Genomic DNA, 22,374 nt, shown 5'->3' on the forward strand with positions numbered 1-22,374 from the left:
CTTGGGGAATGGAGGATCTCGTGTTGGGCTCTCGGGATTTGAGTCTGGGGGCTCAGGAGCCCGGGGGTCTCAGCACCGGGGTGTCACAGCTCGGCTCTGGGGGTCTCGGGGGTTTGGGGTGCCAAGATTTGGGTCTGGGGGCTCAGAGGATCCCCGAGTCACGGGCGTTCCTGGCACTGGAGTGGGGGTCTCCGTGGGGTGGGTCTGTGGGTCCCACCCCACGGGGGTTCCGTGGGTCACACCCCGAGGGGGTTTCTGTGGGTCCCACCCGTGGGTGCCACCCGTGGGTCCCACGCCACTTCCTGCAGGAAGCTCCGGCGACGCCCGGGAACGCCTTTTTCCGGCCCAAAAATACCCAAACCCCCCCAAAACACCCAAACCCCCCCAAAAACCCCGACCCCGCCCCGGGAACGCCTTTTTCCGGCCCAAAACCACCCAAAACCCCCCCAAAACACCCAAACCCCCCCAAAAACCCCGACCCCGCCCCGGGAACGCCTTTTTCCGGCCCAAAACCACCCAAAACCCCCCCAAAATCCCGGGAACGCCCTTTTCCGCCCCAAAACCCCCCGAACCCCCCCAAAATCCCGCCCCCGCCCCGGGACCGCCTTTTTCCGGCCAGCCCAGCCCCCCCCGCCCCAAAACCACCCGAATCCCCCCCAAAAACCTCCGGCCCCGCCCCCACCCCGCCCCCCCCCCATTTCCTGGACCGTTTCTCCGGCGCAGAAACAGGTACGGGGGGGGGGGGGGATGGGTGGGGGTCCCCTGGGCCCCCCCGAGACCCCCAAAAACGCCCCCCAAGTTCCCCTTCGCCCCCCGGGGTCGCCCCCCGGGTTCCCACGCGTGTCCCCCACCCCAAAACGGTTTTTTGGGGGGGTCCGCCCCGCTCCCCTCCCCCTCCCCGAGGCGTTTGGGGCGCGGCACCGCCCCCTCCCCACCCCTGACCCCTCCCCAAATTCGAGGGGGGTGCAGAGAAACCCCCCACGACCCCTGGGACCCCCCCCCCCCCCAAATCCTGAGACCCCCCCCCAAACTCCTGACAGGACGAGCCCCCCCCCCCCGCGAGCAGGATGGACCCCGAGGAGAGATTTAATGGGGTGAGCCCCGGGGGTCCTGAGACCCCCCCCCCAAAATCCCGCGGGCGTGCGGGGGGGTCCCGGGGGTCGCAGGGCCTGGTGGACCCCCGGGTTTGGGGGGCTCAGGGGTCTGGGGTGTTGGGAGTCCCATGGGGGCTGAGATCGCGGGGGTCCGGGGGGTCTGGGGGGTCCGGGGGGTCTGGGGGGTCTCAGTCTGGGGGTCTGGGGGGGTCCTGGGTGTCAGGGGAGTCTCGGTCTGGGGGTCTCGGGGGTCTGGGGGGTCCTGGGGGTCTCTGGGGGGCTTCTGGCATCCTGGCGTCTCAGTCTGGGGGTCTCGGGGGTCTGGGGGGTCCTGGGGGTCTCGGTATGGGGGGGGTCCTGAAGGGTCCTGGGGGTCTGGGGGGTCTCTGGGGTTTGGGGGTCTCAGGGAGGGTCTTGGGCGGTCCTGGGGGTCTCGGGGGTCCTGAGGGGTTCTGGGGGTCTTGGGGGTCTCAGTCTGGGGGTCTCGGGGGTCTGGGGGGTCCTGGGAGTCTCGGTATTGGGGGGGGGGTCCTGGGGGTCTGGGGGGTCTCTGGGGTTTGGGGGTCTCAGGGAGGGTACTGGGGGGTCCTGGGGTCTCGGGGGTCTGGGGGCTCTCAGGGGTCCTGGGGAGTCTCGGTATGGGGGGAGGGTCTCGGGGGTCTGGGGGTGTCCCGGGCAGTCTGTGGGACCCCCGACCCCCCACCCCCCGCTGCCCCCCAGCCCCCCCCGGCCGCCCCCATCATCGGCGCGGAGGATGAGGACTTCGAGAACGACATCGAACCCGTGAGCGTGGGGAGGGGTCCCTGAGGGGAGGGGGCGTTTGGGGTCCCCCTGCCCACCCCACCGCGCCCCCCACCCTAATTCTGACCCCGCGCCCCCCGTGCAGACCCCCGAGGAGCAGAGCAGCCCCTTCCAGAGCCTGGAGCTGCTGCGGCAGCGGCCGCTGGCCCTGGCGGCCTTCCTGCAGCACGTCGTGCTCCAGTTCGACCCCTGCCCCGTGGTGAGATGGGGAGGGGGCTCCGAGACCCCCACCCAAAATTTTGGGGGGTTTTTTACCCCCCTGGAGGGGGGCAGAGGGGGTTGGGGGGCTGCGGACTCGGAGTAATGTCATGTCTCTGTTCCCCCCTCCCCGCCGGCAGGGGTGGAGATGAGGTAAATTGGGGAGGGGGAGTTTGGGGAGGGGGAGTTTGGGAAGGGGGAATTTGGGGAGGGGGGAATTTGGGGAGGGGGTTTGGGTGTTTTTGGGGAGGGGGTCACCCCATTTCCCACCCCCCCACCCCAGCTGTGCTACCTGCACGCGGAGATGATGAGGAGGATGAGCCCCAAGGAGGGGAGGAAGCAGTTCCAGGAGTTCTGCCATCTGTTCCTGGACAAGGCGGGGGTGAGACCCCTCCCCAAATTCCACCCCAGACCCCCTCCCCACCCCAGGAGTGACCCCCAAAATCCTGACACCCCCTCCCCATCCCTGACAGCTCCTGCGGGTGCCTGTCCCACACCACGTCCAGTTTGAGCTGGGTGAGTGAGACCCCCGACCCCCTCCTCAATTCCAGAGACCCCCGACCACCTCCTCAATTTCACAGACCCCCCGACCCCCTCCTCATTTTCACAGACCCCCAACCCCTTCCTCATTTTGAGAGCCTCCCCAAAATCCCTCCTGGAAACTTCCAGAAACTCCCCGAGCTTGGTGGGGGGCTTTGGGGGCACCCCAATTACCCCCCTGTGGGACCCCCACCCCAATTACCCCCACGCGGGACCCCCACCCCATTTATCCCCCCTATGGGACCCAAACCCCTCTGTAAAAGTGGGGAGGGGTCTCTGCCCCCTCAGCCCCCCCTCTAAAAGTGGGGAGGGGTCTCTGCTCCCCAGGGACCCCTCCCCAAACCCCTCTGTAAAAGTGAGGAGGGGTCTCTGCCCCCCCTGGCACCCCCCTGGGACCCCCCAGTAAAAGTGGGGAGGGGTCTCTGCCCCCCCTGGGACCCCCCAGTAAAAGTGGGGAGGGGTCTCTGCCCCCCTTGGCACCCCCCTGGGACCCCCCAGTAAATTGGGGAGGGGTCTCGGCAGAGCGCAGCCGCCCGGAGCTGCTGCCCGAGGAGACGCAGCGCCGCTTCCTGCGGGACGTGCAGAGCCTCCAGGAGCCGGAGATCCGCCGCCAGCTGGAGGACTTCAGGTGCGCAATTTGGGTCGGTGGGCTCAGCCCGGGGTCTGGGGGGTCTCAGGGGGTGGGCGGGGGTCTCAGCCCCGCGCCCCCTCCCCAGGTCGAAGCGGCTGATGGGGATGACGCCGGGGGAAGCGGAGCTGGCGGAGCTGGAGCGGGGCCGGGCGCGGGACCCCGCGGGCTGCGAGGCGCGGGAGCGGCTGCTGGCGCAGGGGCTGCTGGCGCGGCTGGAGGAGATGCAGTGAGTGGGGAGGGGGCTTCGGACTGCGAGACCCCTCCTCAAATCCGCGGGGAAAAATTACCCCCTGTCCTGGTCCCAAATCCGCAGGAATTTGCCCCAAAAATCCAAGAAAAGGCCCCCAAAACTGCAGGGAAAACCCCCCATGGGATCTGTGGGAATCCCTGTTCCAAATCCTCAGGAATTCACCCCAAAAATCCAAGGAAAGACCCCCCAAGACTGCAGGGAAACCGTCCCCCTTCCATGGGAATCCCGGTCCCAAATTCTCAGGAATCTGCCCCAAAAATCCATGGAAGGAACCCCAAAATCCACGGGAAAAGCCCCATAAGACCTGCGGGAATCCCAGTCCCAAATTCTCGGGAATTCGCCCCAAAAATCCATGGAAAGACACCCCCCCCCCCCAAAATCCACGGGAAAAGCCCCAGTGTGATCTCTGGGAATCCTGGTCCCAAATCCACGGGAATTCACCCCAAAAATCCATGGAAAGACCCCCAAATCCATGGCGAAAGCCATCCCCTTCCGTGGGAATCCCAGTCCCAAATCCTCGGGAATTCCCCCCGGAAATACAAGGAGATGCAGTGAGTGGGGAGGGGGCTTCCGGCAGGGAGACCCCTCCTCAAATCCCTGGGGAAAAATTCCCGCCCATCCCATGGGAATCCCGGTCCCAAATCCGCGGGAATTCGCCCCAAAATTCCCGCTGGATTTTGGGGTGACCCCGCTCTCCCCCCCCCCAGCCCGACCATCTCGTCCGACGAGGAGAAAAGGTGAGGAGGGGTCTTGGGGGGCGGGGGGGGGTCCCAAGGGGACTCCGAGGGGGGCGGGGGGTCCCCCAATCCCCCCAAATCCCCCCAAATCCCCCAAATCCCCCCTGAGCCCCCCCAAATCCCCCCTGACCCCCCAAATCCCCCCTGAGACCCCCCAAATCCCCCCAAATCCCCTCCCAAAGCCCCCCCAAATCCCCCCCAAATCCCCCCAAATTCCCCCAAATCCCCCCTGAGACCCCCCAAATCCCCCCAAATCCCCCCCAAATCCCCCCCAAATCCCCCCCAAATCCCCCCCAAATCCCCCCTGAGACCCCCCAAATCCCCCCAAATCCCCCCCAAATCTCCCCAAATCCCCCCCAAATCCCCCCCAAATCCCCCCAAATCCCCCCAAAATCCCCCCAGTTCGCTGATTTTCGGCGCCATCGTTTCGTACCTGAAGTTTTTGGGGGTCCGACCGAAGGGGGGAGAGGCCAAAAAACCCAAATCCAACTTTTTCCGCATGAAGGTGAGACCCCTCCCCAAATTCACCCCCGAGACCCCCCCGAGACCCCTCCTCACCGCCCCCTCCCCACAGATCTCCGGGAAGGACCCCCAGGGAAAGGCCCGGAAGGGTTTCAGCCTCCCCGGGGCCGCGCTGTGGGGCCGAGACCCCCACGGTGAGTGGGAGACCCCTCCCCAAATTCTGGGGGGGATACGGGGGTGGGAGACCCCTCCCCATATTCTGCAGGGGGATACGGGGGTGGGAGACCCCTCCCCAAATTCTGGGGGGGATACGGGGGTGGGAGACCCCTCCCCAAATTCTGCCAAGGGATACGGGGGTGGGAGACCCCTCCCCAAATTCTGGGGGGGGGCTGTGGGGGTGAGAGACCCCTCCCCAAATTTTGTTCCGTAGGTGCTGAGATCAGGCAGAGCAAAGGCCCTGAGGGCGAAGGTACCCCCGGACCCCTCCCCAAATATCCCCTGTGGGACCCCCACCCCAAATATCCCCCCGGGACCCCCACCCCATTTATCCCATTGGGACCCCCACCCCATTTATCCCCCCGGGACCCCCACCCCAAATATCCCCCCGGGACCCCCACCCCATTTATCCCCCCGGGACCCCCACCCCAAATATCCCCCCCGGGACCCCCTCCCCAAATATCCCCCGGGGACCCCCTCCCCATTTACCCACCTGGGACCCCCACCCCATTTATCCCCATGGGACCCCCACCCCATTTATCCCCGTGGGACCCCCACCCCATTTATCCCCCCGGGACCCCCACCCCAAATATCCCCCCCGGGACCCCCACCCCATTTACCCCCTTGGGACCCCCACCCCATTTATCCCCCCTGTGGGACCCCCACCCCATTTATCCCCCCTGACTTGGGGGTCTCAGCCTCTCCCATAGGACCCCCACCCCAAATATCCCCCATGGGACCCCCCCCATTTATCCCCCCCCCCGCGACCCCCACCCCATTTACCCCACCCCAATCCCCCCAGTTGGGAGTCCCCAATTTTCTGGGTGGGGGGTTTCCCTTGCTCCCCCCCCCCCCCAATTTTGGGTCTGGGGTCTCACCCCCTGACCCCCCCCCTTTCTCCCCCTCCCCAGCCGAGAAGCCCCTCCCCCCCGATCGGAGGGTCCCGAGGGGGGGTGAGGGGGGGTCCTCCCGCCCCCCCCGCGTGGGGGGGGGTCCGGTTGGGACCCCCGACCCCCCCCCAGGACCCCCCCCCACCACCGCCCCTCCCCCCCCGGGCGGGGACAGCACCGAGGCCGAGACAGGTGAGGGGGGGGGAGGGGGAATTTGGGGTGGGGGTCTCACTCCTGCAGACCCCCACCCTAAATCCCCCCCCCCCACAGGAACCGACCCCCCCGGACCCCCCGAATTGGGGGAGCCCCTCCCAGAGCCCCCCCCGGAGCCCCCGGCAGAGGAGGGGGGGGCTGAGAGCAGCGACAGGTGGGTGAGACCCCTCCCCAAATTTAGGGTGAGACCCCTCCCCGAATTTAGGGTGAGACCCCCCCTCAAATTTAGGGTGAGACCCGTCCCCAAATTTAACGTGTGACCCTCCCTCAAATTTAGGGTGTGGCCCCTCCCCAAATTTAGGGTGAGACCCCTCCCCAAATTTAGGGTGAGATCCCCCCCAATTTAGGGTGAGACCCCCCCCCCTCAAATTTAGGGTGAGACCCCCCAAAATTTAGGGTGAGACCCTCCCAACCCAAAATGTGCCCCCCCCCACCACCCCACAGTGACCCCAGACCCCAAATAACCCCCCCCCAATTAACCCCCCCCCTAATTACCCCTGATCACTTTTGGGGGGCCAGGACCCCTCCTGAGATTAACCCCCCCTCCCCTAATTAACCCCCCCAATTAACCCTGAATGCCTTTGGGAGCTGGGACCCCCCCCAAATTAACCCCCCCTCCCCAAATTAACCCCCCCTAATTACCCCTGATCGCTTTTGGGGGTCCAGGACCCCTCCCCAAATTCGCTTCTCTCCCCAGACGCCGCCTCAGGTTGGTGCCCCCCCCCTTGCATGACCCGGGGGGGGTGTCGGCATTGCCCCCTCCCCAAATTAACCAGCTAAGTACCCCCCCCTCCCCTCCCCCACCCCGCACGGGCGCCCCCTCCCCAAAAACCGCTCACGGCTGTTCTCCTGCACGCCCCCTCCCCAAATTTCTGTCTCTGTCCTTGTGCCCCCCCCCCTTTTTTTGGGATTTTTGGGACCCCCCCCCAATTTCTGTCTCTGTCATTGTCCCGTCCGTGCCCCCCCCCGTATTTCGGCTTTTTTGGGGCCCCCCAGGATCCCCCCCAGGTTGGGGCGCTCTGAGAGTCTCGGGGCCCCCCCCGAGCGCCGCCGCTCCCAAAAATCGGGGGGGGGTCTCCAGCCGCCCCCCCCCCGCTCCCGCAGCAACGCCGACCTGCAGGGACCCCCCCCCACGTAGGTCCGGGGGGGCCTGGGGGGTGAGACCCCTCCCCAAATGGGGTTTGAGGGGGGAAAAAACAGGATTTGGGGTGAAAAAAACAGGATTTGGGGGGGAAAATATGGGATTTGGGTGAAAAAAACGGGATTTGGGGGGGAAAATCGGGATGTGGGGTGAAAAAACAGGGATTTGGGGGAAAAAAAATGGGATTTGGGTGAAAAAAACGGGATTTGGGGGGAAAAAAACAGGATTTGGGGGGAAAAAACAGGGTTGGGGTCAAAACAACCCAGAACTGGGGTAAAAAAACAGGATTGGGGTAAAAACCTCCCAGGACTGGGGTAAAACCCAGAATTGGGGTTAAAACCACAGGATTTGGGTTAAAACCACAGGATTTGGGTTAAAACCCCAAGATTTGTGTTCAAACCCCCCAAGATTTGGGTTAAACCCCCCTGGGATTTGGGGTGAAACCCCAGAATTTGGGGTTAAACCCCAGGATTTCGGTTAAAACATTCCAGGATTGGGGTTCAAACCCCCCTGGGATTTGGGGTTACACTCCCAGAACCACTGTTAAAACCCCCCTCCCCCAATTTGGGATTTGGGCCAGGATCAGTGCGAGACCCCCCCCCACCCCCAATTTGGGATATTTGGGTCAGGATCAGTGCGAGACCCCCCCAATTTGGGATTTTGGGGTCCCCCACCCCAAACCCCGCCCGCGCCCCCCTAACCCTGTCCCCCTCCCCCTTTTTCGGGCAGCCCGGAGCCGGGGGGGCCCGGAGGGGGCGACCCCCCGCCCGGGGGGGGGTCTGAGGGGTCTGTGGGGCGCGTGGAGCCGGAGCTGCTGGAGCAGGACCCCCCGGCCTGGCGGGAGCGCGCGGCCCCCGAAGCGCTGCGGGGGCTGCCCCAGCGCGAGGTGCGGCGCCAGGAGGTCCTCAACGGTGAGACACCCCAAATCGGGCTGGAGCACCCCAAAAAATGGCTGGAATGTCCCAAAAACCGGCTGGAATACCCCAAAAACCCAGCTGAAATACCCCAAACCTCCCCCCAAATCCCCCTGAGGGACCCCCCAGACCCCCAAATCCCCCCCAAATCCCCCCAAATCCCCCCAAATGCCCCCGAATCCCCCTCAGGGACCCCCCAGACCCCTGGGGATCCCCCAAATCCCCCCAAATCCCCCCAGAGCTGTTCCTGATGGAGCACGCCCACGTCCGCATGCTGCGGGTGCTGCTGGAGCTGCCCAGAGCCCCCAAATCCCCCCAAATCCCCCCCCAAATCCCCCCAAATTCCCCCCAAAGCCCCCCAAATCCCCCCAAATTCCCCCCAAACCCCCCCAAATCCCCCCAAATTCCCCCCAAATCCCCCTGAGGGACCCCCCAGACCCCCCAAATCCCCCCAAATCCTCCCCAAATCCCCCTGAGGGATCCCCCAGACCCCCAAATCCCCCCAAATCCCCGCAAATCCCCCTGAGGGACCCCCCAGACCCCCCAAATCCCCCCCAAATCCTCCCCAAATCCCCCCAAATGCCCCCGAATCCCCCTGAGGGACCCCCCAGACCCCTGGGGACCCCCCAAATCCCCCCAAATCCCCCCAGAGCTGTTCCTGACGGAGCACGCCCACGTCCGCATGCTGCGGGTGCTGCTGGAGCTCTTTTACCAGCCGATGCTCCGCGAGGGCTTCTTCGACGAGCAGGAGCTCTCCAACATCTTCCCCAGCCTGGAGGACCTGGTGGAGGTGCACAGTGAGTCCCTGGGGGGGATTTTGGGGGTTTTGGGGGGATTTTTTGGGGGTTTTAATTGATTTTTTTGGGTCCTTCCCCCCTCCAGCCGCGTTCCTGGACAGCCTCAAGAAGCTGCGGGAGGAGAGCGGTTTCATCATCGCTGAGATCGGGGACGTGCTGCTGGCCAGGGTGGGCTTCTCTGGGGGGTCCTGGGATTTTTGGGGGGTCCTGGGGAAGTGGGGGGTCCAGGGGGTCACAGGGATCGAAGTTGGGGGGGGTTTTGGGTCTGTGGTCACCGAGATCAGGAGCGGGCTGCTGGGCAGGGGGAGATTGGGGGGTCCCTGAGGGGGTCTGGGGGTCCTTTTTTGGGGGTCTGGGGTCCTTTCTGGGGGTCTGAGGTCTTTTTTTGTGGCTCTGGGGTCCTTTTTTGAGGGTCTGGGGTCCTTTTTTGATGGTCTGGGGTCCCTTTTTGGGGGTCTGGGGTCCTTTTTTGAGGGTCTGGGGTCCCTTTTTGGTGTTCTGGGGTCCCTTTTGGGGGGTCTGGGGTCCTTTTTTGAGGGTCTGGCACTTTTTGGGCGTTCCCCGGTGTTCTGCGGGGTCTGAGCGTTGGTTTTGGGGTTCCCTGTTTTCTGCGGGGTCTGAGCGGTGGTTTTGGGGTTCCCCGGTTTTCTGCGGGGTCTGAGCGGTGGTTTTGGGGTCCCTCTGGTTTTCTGAGGGGTCTCAGCATTGGTTTTGGGGTTCCCCGGTGTTCTGTGGGGTCTGAGCGTTGGTTTTGGGGTTCCCCTGTTTTCTGCGGGGTCTCACCTTTGGTTTTGGGGTCCCCCGGTGTTCTGCGGGGTCTCACCTTTGGTTTTGGGGTCCCCCGGTGTTCTGAGGAGTCTCACCTTTGGTTTTGGGGTCCCCGGTGCCCCCCAGTTCGAGGGCACGGAGGGCAGTTGGTTCCAGAAGATCTCGGCGCGGTTCTGCAGCCGCCAGAGCTTCGCCCTGGAGCAGCTCAAGGCCAAACAGAGGAAGGACACGCGCTTCAGCCAGTTCATCCAGGTACCCGAAACACCCGGAAACGGGCTGAAAACACCCAAAAACTGCCCGAAAACACCCAAAAACACCCAAAAACCACCCTGAAACACCCAAGAACCACCTTGAAACATCCAAAAGCACCCTAAAACTGCAGGAAAACACCCAAAAGCCACCCTGAAACATCCAAAAACCACTCTGAAACATCCAAAACCAGCCCAAAACAGCCCGAAAACACCCAAAACCATCCCGAAACATCCAAAAGCACCCTAAAACTGCACGAAAACACCCAAATGCCACCCTGAAACACCCCGAAATGCCCAAAAGCACCCAAAAACGCCCTGAAAACACACCGAAACACCCCAAAAACACCTCCCAGGTACCCCAAACCACCTGGGACACCCCAATAACCCCCCCCAGGACCCCCAAACCCCTGTCCCAGTATCCCCCAAACCCCCCCTGGGACCCCCAAAACCCCCCCGGGACCCCCCAAAACCCCCCGTCCCCCCAGGAGGCGGAGAGCCGGCCGCGCTGCCGGCGGCTGCAGCTGAAGGACATCATCCCCACCGAGATGCAGCGGCTGACCAAGTACCCCCTGCTGCTGCTCAGCATCACCAAGTGCACGGGTAGGGGTCCCCAAAACCACCCTGAACCCCAAAAACCGACCCCGGATCCCAGAAACCAGCCCTGAACCCCCCCGGACCCCAAAAACCCCCCTCTGAACCTTCAAAAACCCCAAAAACTGCCCCAAAAACCAACCCCGGACCCCAGACACCATACATGAACCCCCCCGAACCCAAAAAACCACCCCTGAACCCCCAAAAAACCCCAAAACTGCCCCAAAACCTCTCTCTGAACACCAAAAACCAGCCCTGAACCCCAAAAACCAACCCCGGACCCCAGAAACCACCCCCGAACTCCCCTGAACCCAAAAAACTGCCCCAAACAGCCCCCCAAACCCCAAAAACCACCCCTGAACCCCCACGGAACCCCAAAATCACCCCAAAATCCCCCAGAGGAGGCGGCCGAGCGCGCCAAGATGCCCCAAAAATTCCCACAAAACCCCAAAAATTCCCCAAAAACCCCAAAATTCCCCAAATTTTCCCCGAAATACAGAGGAGGCGGCCGAGCGCGCCAAGGTGCCCCAAAACTCCCCAAAAACCCCAAAATCCCCCCAAAAACACCCCCAAAACCCCCCAGAGGAGGCAGCTGAGCACACCAAGGTGCCCCAAAATTCCCCAAAAACCCCAAAATCCCCCAAATTTTCCCCAAAATCCAGAGGAGGCTGCCGAGCGCGCCAAGGTGCCCCAAAATTCCCCAAAAACCCCAAAAATCCCCCAAAATTCCCCAAAATCCCGCAGAGGAGGCTGCCGAGCGCGCCAAGGTGCCCCAAAATTCCCCCAAAACCCCAAAATCCCCCGAATTTTCCCCAAAATGCAGAGGAGGCGGCCGAGCGCTCCAAGGTTCAGCGCGCGGCCGAGTGCTGCCGGCAGATCCTGAACCGCGTCAACCGCGAAGTGCGCGACATGGAGAACCTGATGGTACCCCAAAATCCAGAGGGAACCCCAAATTCCAACGGGAACCCCCAAATTCCAGCAGGAACCCCCAAATCCAGTGGGAACCCCCAAATCCAACCCCCAAATCCAGCGGGAACCCCCAAATCCAGCGGGAACCCCCAAATCCAACCCCCAAATCCAGCGGGAACCCCCAAATCCAGCGGGAACCCCCAAATCCAGCGGGAACCCCAAAATTCCACTGGGAACCCCAAATTCCCCCTGGGACACCCCAAATTCCACCCGGGACCCCCTGGATTCCCCAAATTCCCACTTGGACCCCCCCAGGACACCCCAAATTCCCCCCGGGACCCCCTAAATCCCCCCGGGACCCCCGAAATTCCCCCGAAATCCCCCAAATCCCCCCGAAATCCCCCTGCAGAAGCTGAAGGATTACCAGCGCCGCCTCGACCTCTCCGGAGTGAAGCAGAGCTCCGACCCCCTCCTCAACGAGTTCAAGGTCGGGGGGGGCCCGGGACCCCCAAACCCACCCCCAAATCCTGCCCAGAGTCACCCCAAAACCTCCCGAGCCCCCCCAAACCCCTCAGCGCCCCCGATCGTGGCTCTGAGGGCACCAAACCCCCCAAATTCCCCCAAATCCTCAGAAATTCCCCAACCAAACCCCCCCAGATCCCCAAAAATCCTGTCCCAAATCCTCCCAATCCCCCCCAAATCCCCCCCAAATGCCGCCTGAGCCCCCCAAATCCCCCCCAAATCCCCCCTGGGTCCCTCAAATCTCCCCCAAATCCTCCCCAAATACTCCCTGAGCCCCCAAAATCCCCCCTGAGCCCCCCAAATCCCCCCCAAATCCTCCCCAAATCCCACCTGAGTCCCCCAAATTCCCCCAAATCCCCCCTGACCCCCCCAAAATCCCCCCAAATCCCACCTGAGTCCCCCAAATCCCCCCCAAATCCCCCCGGAGCCCCCCCAAATCCCCCCAGATCCCCCCAAATCCCGCCTGAGCCCCCCAAAATCCCCCCCAAATCCCCCCGGAGCCCCCCCAGATCCCCCCAAATGCCGCCTGAGCCCCCCAAATCCCCCCCAAATCCCCCCTGAGCCCCCCAAATCCCCCCAAAACAGAACACGGACATCACCAAGCGCACGCTGGTGCACGAGGGGCCGCTCACCTGGCGCGTGGCCCGCGACAAAGCCGTGGGTGAGCCCCAAATCCCCCCAAATCCCCCCAAATCCCCCCCAAATCCCCCCCAAATCCCCCCCAAATCCCCCCAAATCCTCCCCAAACCCCCCCAATCCGGGTTTGGGGGGCCGGGACCCCCCAACACCGACCCGGGGGGCTGCAGAGGTGCAGGTGCTGCTGCTGGACGATCTGCTGGTGCTGCTGCAGCGGCACGAGGAGCGGCTGCTGCTGCGCTGCCACAGCCGCGCCCTGGCGCCCGCGCCCGACGGGAAACGCACCCTGAGCCCCGTGATCCGCCTGCGCTGCGCCATGACCCGCCAGGTGGCCACAGGTGAGACTGGGGGCTGCTTTTGGGGGGCTGAACCCCTTTTCTGGGGGATAAAACCCCTTTTCTGGGGGGCTGAACCCCTTTTTGGGGGTGATTCTGGGGGGCAAACGCACCCTGAGCCCGGTGATCCGGCTGCGCTGCGCCATGACCCGCCAGGTGGCCACAGGTACGGCTGGGGGCTGATTTTGGGGGGCTGGACCCCTTTTTTGGGGGGTTATTGGGAGGTAAACCCCCTTTTTTGGGGGGTAAAACCCCATTTTTGGGGGGCAAACGCACCCTGAGCCCCGTGATCCGCCTGCGCTGCGCCATGACCCGCCAGGTGGCCACAGGTGAGGCTGGGGGCTGCTTTTGGGGGGCTGGACCCCTTTTTTGGGGGGTTATTGGGGGGTAAAACCCCTTTTTTGGAGGGTAAAACCCCATTTTTGGGGGGCAAACGCACCCTGAGCCCCGTGATCCGCCTGCGCTGCGCCATGACCCGCCAGGTGGCCACAGGTGAGACTGGGGGCTGATTTTGGGGGGTTATTGGGGGGCTGAACCCCTTTTTGGGGGGACAGACCCCCACTCGGGGCCAATTTGGGGCCATTTGGGGCTGGTTTGGGGCCACTCGGGGCCGGTTTGGGGCCACTTGAGGCCAACCGGGGCCGTTTTGGGGCCAATTTGGGCCCTTTTGGGGCCGACTCTTGCGGCTGGGGTCCCCCTGAGCCCCCCCAGTGTCACTTCTGGGGGTCCCGGGCTGTGTTTTTGGGGGTGTCCCACTCCGGGGTGCCCCAAATCCCATTTCTGGGGGTCCTGGGCCGTGTTTTTGGGGGTCTCCCGGTCCGGGGTGCCCCCAGCCCCCCGATTTCGCCCCCAGACCACAAAGCGTTCTACGTCATCGCCAGCTGGGAGGACGGGGCTCAGATCTATGAGCTGGTAGCGCCCAGCGTGGCCGACAGGAAAACGTGAGGAGGGGTCCCGGGGGGATTGGGGGGTCCTGGGGGGGTTTGGGGGCGTTTGGGGTGTCCAGGAGGGGTGTTTGGGGGGATTTGGGGGGATTTTGGGGGGTTTGGGGTGTCCAGGAGGGGTGTTCGGGGGGATTTTGGGGGGTTTGGGGGGGTCCTGTGGGTTCGTTTTAGGGGAATTTGGTGGATTTCGGCTGTCCTGTGGGATGTTTTTGTGGGGAATTGGGGAATTTGGGGGGGTTGGGGGTTTGGGGTGTGCTGTGGGTCTGTTTTTGGGGGGATTTGGGGGGATTTTGGGGGTCTTTGGGGCTGACCCCCCTTTCCAGCTGGTGCAGCATCATCACCGACGCCGCCGGGTCCCTGAAGCTGCCGGAGACCCTCCGGGGGAAGGGGGCGCAGCCCGGGGGGGGACACGGCCCCCCGGCCCCCCTGGAGTGAGTGTGACCCCAAAAACCCCCAGAATTACCCCAAAACCCACCCAGAGGCCCCTGGAGGGAGTACGGACCCAAAACACTCCAAAATAACCCCAAAATTCCCCGAAAAACCCACCCAGGGACCCCCAAAATCCATCCTGATCCTCCTGGAGTGAGTACAGACCGAAAAACCCCCCAAATTACCCCAAAAACCCATCCAGGGACCCCCAAAACACACCCAGAGCCCCCCTGGAGGGAGTACAGCCCCAAAACACCCCAAAATTACCCCAAAATCCCCCAAAACCCACCCAGACACCCCCCGACCCCCCCTAGAATGAGTACAGACCCAAAACACCCCAAAATTATCCCAAAACCCACCCAGGGACCCCAAAACCCCACCCCAAAACCTTCCCAAAACCCCCAAACTCCCCAAAACTCCTCAAAATCCCCCAAACCCACCACTAAACCCACCCAAAAAACCCCAAAATTCCCCCAAAACCCCCCAAACCCCCCTCCCGTGCCCCCCCAGCTCCCCGGGGGATTTGGGGGGATTTGGGGGGATTTTGGGGGATTTTGGGGTCTCCCCGCTGACCCTCGCCCCTCCCCCCGCAGTTACCGGGACCCCTCCGAAAATGGGGGGGGGTCCCTGAAGGAGCCGCTGCCCCTGGATGGTGAGGGGGGAGGGGCGGTTTGGGGGGGTCTGGGGGGATTTGGGGGATTTTTGGGGCTGTTTTGGGGGGTGGTTTTGGGTTGATTGTGAGGCGGTTTTGGGGATGATTTTGGGGGTGGTTTTGGGGTGTTTTTGGGGTGTTTTGGGGGTGCTTTTGGGCTGGTTTTGGGCTGGTTTTTGGGGTGCTTTTGGGGATGTTTTTGGGATGATTTTGGGCTGGTTTTGGGCTGGGTTTGGGGGTGTTTTGGGGTTGGTTTTGGGCCGGTTTTGGGGGTGTTTTGGGGGACTTTTTTGGGATGATTTTGGGCTGGTTTTGGGGGTGGTTTTGGGGATGTTTTTGGGGTGGTTTTGTGCTGGTTTGGGGGGTGTTTTTGGGGTGCTTTTGGGATGGTTTTTTGGGGTGCTTTTGGGGATGTTTTTGGGATGATTTGGGGGTGGTTTTGGGGATGTTTATGGGCTGGTTTTGGGCTGGTTTTGAGGATCATTTTGGGTTCTTTTTGTGGTGTTTATGGGGTGATTTTGGGCTGGTTTTGGGGATGTTTTTGGGCTGGTTTTGGGGTGCTTTTGGGGATGTTTTTGGGATGATCTTGGACTGGTTTTGGGGGTGGTTTTGGGGATGTTTTTGGGGTGATTTCGGGCTGGTTTTGGGGGTGGTTTTGGGGTGGTTTTGGGGTGTTTTGGGGGATGTTTTTGGGATGATTTTGGGCTGGTTTTGGGGGTGTTTTTGAGGTGGTTTTGGGCTGGTTTTTTGGGTGTTTTTGGGGTGTTTTTGGCTGGTTTTTCGGGTGTTTTCGGGCTCTCAGCACTGCCCCCGCAGAGCGGGACAAGGACGGGGCCGTGGAAGGCACCGAATTCGGGGACCCCCCCGAGCGGGGGGGGCTGGGGGGGCTCCCCCGACCCCCCCGCGGCCCCGAGGGGGGGGGGCTGGCGGCCGCCGCCCTGCAGAGAGGTGAGACCCCCCCCAAAATGAGCTCTGACCCCCCAAATTCCCCTCTGACCCCCCCAAAATCAGCTGTGACCCCCTAATCCCTCCTAAATTACCCCCCAAATCCCCCCAAAATACCCCAAATCCACTAAATCCCCTCCCCCCCCCCAGTCTCGGCGCTGCGGCGGCGGCTGCGGGTGGGGGAGGGGCCGGCGCCGCCCCTCCCCCCCGGGCAGGATTTGGGGGGGGGTCCCGGCGCGACCCTCCCCGAGCAGGAGCGGCGGCACGCGGGGGATGGGGCCGAGAGCGACGGGGACCCCCCCGAGGGGGCGGCAGGTGGGGGGGGGGAATTTGGGGAGGGGGCGAAAATATGGGAGGGAGGGCAAAAAATGGGGAGGGGGGAAAATGGGGAGGGGGGAAAATGGGGAGGGGGGAAAAAATGGGGGAAAAGGGGGAGGGGGGAAATATGGGGAGGGGGTAAAAAAATGGGGGAAAAAGGGGAGGGGGAAAACAAATGGGGAGGGGGAAAACAAATGGGGAGGGGGCTATAAAAGGGGAGGGGGCAAAAAGTGGGGAGGGGGTGAAAATGGGGAGGGGTAAAAAAAGGGGAGGGGGTAAATGGGAGGGGCAAAAAAAAGGGGGAGGGGGCAAAGAAATGGGGAGGGGGCAAAAAAAATGGGGAGGGGGGAAAGGGGGGGGAGGCAGAAGGGGGCGGAGCGCGGGGATTATTTTGGGGAGGGGTCCCTGACCCCCTTGTCCTTAGGGGGGGTCCCGAACGGCCCCGCGGGGGAGGGGGCGCCGAGTCCCCCACCCTGGCTGGGGGAGGAGTTGGGGGCGCTGGAGGAGGCCCTGAGGGGGCTGCAGGTGAGAATTTGGGGAGGGGGCTCGGGATTTGGGGAGGGGGCTCAGGGATTTGGGGGATTTGGGGAGGGGTCCTGGAGGGAATTTGGGGATTTTTGGGGGGTTTTGGGGGAAGCTGTGTGGAGCTGTGGCCCGCCCCCTCCCCAATCCTGAGTGGGTCTGGGGTCTTCGCCCCGCCCAAAAATGGGTGTGGGGGAGGGGTGGGAGGGGTGGGAGTGGTGGGGGGGGGGTCTCGCCGCGAGGACCCCTCCCCAAATTCCGCCCCCCCCCCCAGGAAATGGAGGAGCATTACTGGCAGCTCTTCCTGGCCAAGCCCGGACTCTTCACGTGAGCCCCCCGCCCCAATTTGGGGAGGGGTCCCGGGGGTCTCCCCCGCCCCCCCCCCCCAGGAGGATTCGCGACCCCCCCCAAAATTCGGGGCTGCAGTTCCGGGAGGCGCCGCCGGGGGGCGACAAAGGCCGCGCGATTTCGGTTTTGGGGAGGGGTCCCCGCTCCCCACCCCTTCCCCTTTTCACCCCGAATTTGGGGAGGGGTCCCCGCTCCCACCCCCTTTTCACCCCGAATTTGGGGAGGGGTCCCCGCTCCCACCCCCCCCTTTTCACCCCGAATTTGGGGAGGGGTCCCCGCTCCCACCCCCCCCTTTTCACCCCGAATTTGGGGAGGGGTCCCCCCACCCCCCCACGCGGTTCGTTCTGTTTTTACCGATTTCCTGCGATTTTATATCAATTTCTACCCGGGCGGGGAGGGGGGAGACCCCTCCCCAATTTTACCGCTGGGGGGGGAGGGGTATGTACATAAATTTGGGGAGGGGGCGTCACACCAAAGATTTCTCCTCCCGCCCCCAATTTGGGTGGAAAACCAAAGAATTTGGGGAAAAGCCAAATAAAGTCGCTTCTGTCGTAGTTGGGTTTTTTTTGGGAGGGGGCGCAGGTGGAGACCCCTCCCCAACCCACCAGGACCCCCCCCCTCTCCCCGAGACCCCCCCCCAAATAAAACGAGGCCGAGCTCGGGGGTCTTTTATTGCTTCAGCGGCCGCCGGGGGGAGGGGGCGGCGGGGGGGGGGGGCGGGAATTTGGGATGGGGTCTTTGGGGGTGGGGGTGGGGCGGGAATTTGGGGAGGGGTCTTTGGGTGGGGGAGGGGCTCGTTCCTCCATCACAACGACACGGGGGGGGGGGGGAGGGGCACAACCGTATTGCACTTCCAAAGGGGGGGGGGGCGTAAAATGGGGAGGGGGCGCGGGGCGGACCCCTCCCCAAAATCAGGGAAAAAAGGGGAGGGGGCGCAGGGCGGACCCCTCCCCAAAATCAGGGGAAAAAGGGGAGGGGGCGGGGCTGGATGGGACCCCCCCCTCAATTTAGGGGCGGTGGGGGCTGGATGGGACCCCCGCCCCAAATTTAGAGGGAGTCAGGGTCCTACATGGGACCCCTCCCCAAATTAGGGGACGTTGGGTTTGGGGACCCCTCCCCAATTCCGGGGGGTCAGGGCTGGGTTTAGGGACCCCTCCCCAATTCAGGGCCGGGTTTGGGGACCCCTCCCCAATTCAGGGGTTCGGGGCTGGGTTTGGGGACCCCTCCCCAATTCCGGGGGGTCAGGGCCGGGTTTGGGGGACACCTCCTCAGTTCCGGGCCGGGTTTGGGGACCCCTCCCCAATTCAGGGCCGGGTTTGGGGACCCCTCCCCAATTCAGGGAGGTCAGGGCTGGGTTTTGGGACCCCTCCCCAATTCAGGGAGGTCAGGGCTGGGTTTTGGGACCCCTCCCCAATTCAGGGGATCAGGGCCGGGTTTGGGGACCCCTCCCCAATTCCGGGGGTCTCTCAGGCGCGGGCGGGGCCCTTCCCGCGGGCGGGGGTCTGCGCTGGGGGGGGGGTCCGGGCTGGGGGGGGGGTCTCGGCCTCGTCCCCCGAGCTCGCCCCTCCCCCATCCGTCACCTCCAGCTCCGAGTCCGACCCCTCCCCCCCCCCCGGCCTGGGGGGGGTGGGCGGGGGTCGCGGGGGGCGCGGGGGGAGGGGGCGGCAGGTAGAACGGGGGGGGGTAGAGACCCCCGGGGGGAGGGGGCAGCTTGGCGGGGGGCGGGGGCAGCGGCAGGTACGACCCCCACCCCCAGGGGTACTCGGGCAGGGGGGGCCGCGCGAAGCCCCCCGCCCCAAAAAGCGCCGGAGCCTTCGAGTAGCCGGAGAGACCTGCGGGAATTTGGGGAGGGGGCGTCAGGTTGGGGGGATTGGGGAGGGGGCTTCAGGTTGGGGGGGCGGGAATTGGGGAGGGGGCTTCAGGTTAGGGGGGATTGGGGAGGGGGCTTCAGGTTGGGGAGGCAGGGGCAGGAATTGGGGAGGGGGCTTCATCCCTGATCCCCATTTCGGGGGTCTCCCCCCACCCCGATCCCCATTTTGGGGGTCGCCCCGGGGGTCGCCCCCCCCCGATCCCCATTTCGGGGGTCCCCTCCCGATCCCCATTTCGGGGGTTCGCCCCCCCCCCGCTCCCCAATTCGGGGGTCCCCCCGGGGGTCGCGCCCCCTCCCCACTTACCGGGGCCCGGGAAGGGCTTCTCGGGGGTCTCGGGGGTCTCGGGGGGTCTCTGGAACGGGGGGGGGGCGCGCGGGGGGCTCGGGGGGGCGGGGGGCGCAGAACAGCGACTGCAGCGTCTGGGGGGGGAAGGGGAATTTCGGGAGGGGGCTATGGAGACCCCAGCCCCAATTCCAACCCCCCCCGTCTGGAGACCCCCGCCCCAATTCCAACCCCGCCGGCCTGAGACCCCCGCCCCAATTCCAACCCCCACGGCTGGAGACCCCCGACCCAATTCCCCCCATAAATCACTCCGAACCCCTCTGGGACAGCCCCCAGCGAAGCCCCCTCCCCAATTCCCCCCGGATCTCGCTCTGAACCCCTCGGGGGCGGCTCTGGCTGAAGCCCCCTCCCCAATTCCCCCCATAAATCACTCCGAGCCCCTCGGACGCAGCCCCCTCCCCAATTCCCCCACCGAAGCCCCCTCCCCAATTCCCCCAGCGAAGCCCCCTCCCCAATTCCCCCCCATAAATCACTCCGAACCCCTCGAACGCAGCCCCCTCCCCAATTCCCCCAGCGAAGCCCCCTCCCCAATTCCCCCCGCCGTACCTCGGGGGTGAGGGGCGCGCACTCGGGGCCGGGGCAGGGGGCGGGGGTCAGCAGGAGCGGAGCCCCCCCCCCCAAATTCCAGCAGCGGGCAGTTCACCAGCACCACTTTGCTGAAGTTGAATTTGTAGGTGAATCTTTTCCCTTTGGTCTTGTGCAGAATCCGTTTGTTGTAGTAATACCTGGGGGAAAAACCCAAAATCCCGAATTTCCACGGGAAAAAGGGGGAAAATAACCCAAAATTCATGGGGAAAAAAGGGGAAAGAACCCAAAATTCATGGGGGAAAAACCCAAACTTCATGGGGAAAAAAGGGGAAAGAACCCAAAATTCATGGGGGAAAACCCCAAAATTCATGGGGAAAAAACGGGGAAATAATGCAAAATTAATGGGGGAAAAAAGGGGGAAATAACCCAAAATTCATGGGAGAAAAAAGGGGAAAAGAAAGGGGAAAAACCCCAACATTCATGGGGAAAAAAATCCAATATTAATGGGAAAAAAATCCAAAATTCATGGGAAAAAAAAACCAAAATTAATGGGAAAAAAGGGAAAACCCCCCAAAATTCTGAATTTTCAAGGGGAAAAAAATGGGAAAAATGCCCCAAATCCCGGATTTTGGGCCCAATGCGTACCTGAGGGCGCGGCTGAGCTTGTCGTAGTTCATGTGGGGCTTGCACTTGCGCACCCCCCAGAGCCGCGCCACCTCGTCGGGGTCCTTGATGACGAACTCGCCGTAGTCGCCCTGCCAGGCGATGACCTCGCGGTAGCGCTCCTGCCGCAGCAGCTCCAGGATGAAGTGCCACAGCTGGATCTGCCGCGAGCCGGGGCTCGACTCCGCCTTGTACGCCCACTCGGGGAACGCGAAGCCTGAATGGGGGACAGAGTCGGTGTGACGTCATCGGTGTGATGTCATTGGTGTGACATCATCAGTGTGACATCATCAATGTGACATTGTCACTGTGACATCATCACTGTCCTTCCTGCGCCCACTCGGGGAACGCGAAACCTGAAAGGGACAACGGACAGAGTCGGTGTGACATCATCGGTGTGACATCATTGCTGTGACATCATCAGTGTCACCGCTGTGTGACATTGTCAGAGTGACATCATCACTGTCCCCTCATGTGCCCACTCGGGGAACGCGAAACCTAAAGGGGGGACGGGGGATGGCATCGGTGTGACGTCGTCGGTGTGACGTCATTGGTGTGACATCATCAGTGTCACCGCCGTGTGACATCATCAGTGTGACATCGTCACTGTCCCTCCTGCGCCCACTCGGGGAACGCGAACCCTGGGGGGATGGCATCAGTGTGACATAATTGGTGTGATGTCATCAGTGTGACATCATCACTGTGACATCATCAGTGTCACTGCCTTGTGACATCATTGGTGTGACATCGTCTCTGTGACATCGGCACTGTGACATCATCACTGTGACCTCATTGGTGTGACATCTCCTGACCCCTTCCTGTGCCCACTCGGGGAACGCGAAACCTGAACAGGGACATGGTGACGTCACTGTGACGTCATCGGTGTGGCATCATTGGTGTCACCGCCGTGTGACATCATCGCTGTGACATCATTGCTGTCCCTGGGTGCATCCCAGCTGTGCCCCAGCTGTGCCCAGGTGTGCCCCATGTGTCCCCAGCTGTGCCCAGCTGTGCCCAGGTGTGCCCAGGTGTGTCCAGGTGTGCCCCCAGTGTATCCCAGGTGTGCCCAGGTGTGCTCAGGTGTATCCCAGGTGTGCTCAGGTGTATCCCAGGTGTGCCCCCAGGTGTATCTCAGCTGCCCCCAGCTGTGCCCAGGTGCCCCCAGGTGTGTGTCCCCGTACCTGGGCTCCAGAGCGCGGGCAGCGGCGCCGTCAGCAGCAGGTCGGGCACGCAGGTGCACTCCATGGCCGGGCTCACACCTGGGGGGTTTGGGGTGAATTTGGGCATTTTGGGGGCAGGCTGCGGGTTTGGGGTCAGTTCGAGCATTTTGGGGTCAGTCGGGGGGTTTTGGGGGGAGTTTGGGCATTTTGGGGTCAATTTGGGGGTTTGGGGTGAATTTGGGCATTTTGGGGTCAGGCTGGGGATTTGGGCTCAGTTTGGGCATTTTGGGGTCAGTTTGGGGATTTCTGGGGGGAGTTTAGGGGCACAAAGAGGATTTCGGGGGTTTATGGACACAGGAGCGGATTTAGGGGCACAGGGGGGATTTTTGGGGCTCACTCAGGGCCAAAAAGAGGATTTTGGGGCTCATTCAGGGTCACCAAGCCGATTTTTGGGGCGGTTTATGGACACAGGAGCGGATTTAGGGGCACAAAGAGGATTTGGGGGGGGTTATGGACACAGGAGCTGATTTAGGGTCACAAAAAGGATTTCTGGGATGATTTTGGGGGCACAAAGCCGATTTTTGGGGCACAAAGCCGATTTTTGAAGTGATTTTAGGGTCACAGAGTGGATTTTTGGGGCTCATTTAGGGTCACAAAGCCGATTTTTGGGGTAATTTTAGGGTCACAAAGCCGATTTTTGGGGCTCATTTAGGGGCACAAAGCCAATTTTGGGGTGATTTTAGGGTCACAAAGCCG

The 22,374-nt window shown here is 63.1% G+C and overlaps 2 protein-coding genes across 2 annotated transcripts; one reads left to right on the forward strand and one right to left on the reverse strand.

Annotated features, from left to right (window-relative positions):
• The first annotated feature begins 1,026 nt into the window (after window positions 1-1,026).
• Window positions 1,027-17,608, forward strand: ARHGEF1 (Rho guanine nucleotide exchange factor 1). The gene is made up of 31 exons (XM_072920781.1): window positions 1,027-1,094; window positions 1,815-1,877; window positions 1,981-2,094; window positions 2,377-2,475; window positions 2,567-2,609; window positions 3,156-3,261; window positions 3,350-3,490; window positions 4,222-4,251; window positions 4,654-4,756; window positions 4,826-4,907; window positions 5,144-5,182; window positions 5,841-6,011; window positions 6,090-6,186; window positions 6,730-6,741; window positions 7,029-7,166; window positions 7,903-8,084; window positions 8,738-8,884; window positions 8,970-9,052; window positions 9,779-9,904; window positions 10,389-10,503; window positions 11,318-11,418; window positions 11,813-11,890; window positions 12,511-12,586; window positions 12,732-12,899; window positions 13,750-13,837; window positions 14,164-14,271; window positions 14,863-14,921; window positions 15,738-15,869; window positions 16,017-16,181; window positions 16,609-16,709; window positions 16,981-17,608. Exons 1-31 carry the CDS (start codon window positions 1,068-1,070, stop codon window positions 17,035-17,037), a joined length of 3,051 nt encoding a protein of 1,016 aa, XP_072776882.1. The 5' UTR covers window positions 1,027-1,067; the 3' UTR covers window positions 17,038-17,608.
• ERFL (ETS repressor factor like) lies at window positions 17,473-20,679 on the reverse strand (the record flags this gene model as incomplete). The annotated part of the gene is made up of 4 exons (XM_072920696.1): window positions 17,473-17,478; window positions 18,672-18,886; window positions 19,814-19,992; window positions 20,441-20,679. Coding segments are annotated over 4 exons (639 nt in total), but the record flags the coding sequence as incomplete, so codon positions are not given.
• Between the last annotated feature and the right edge of the window lie 1,695 nt (window positions 20,680-22,374).

This window comes from Taeniopygia guttata, chromosome 33 (assembly GCF_048771995.1).
Source record: "Taeniopygia guttata chromosome 33, bTaeGut7.mat, whole genome shotgun sequence".
Lineage (NCBI taxonomy): Eukaryota > Metazoa > Chordata > Aves > Passeriformes > Estrildidae > Taeniopygia > Taeniopygia guttata.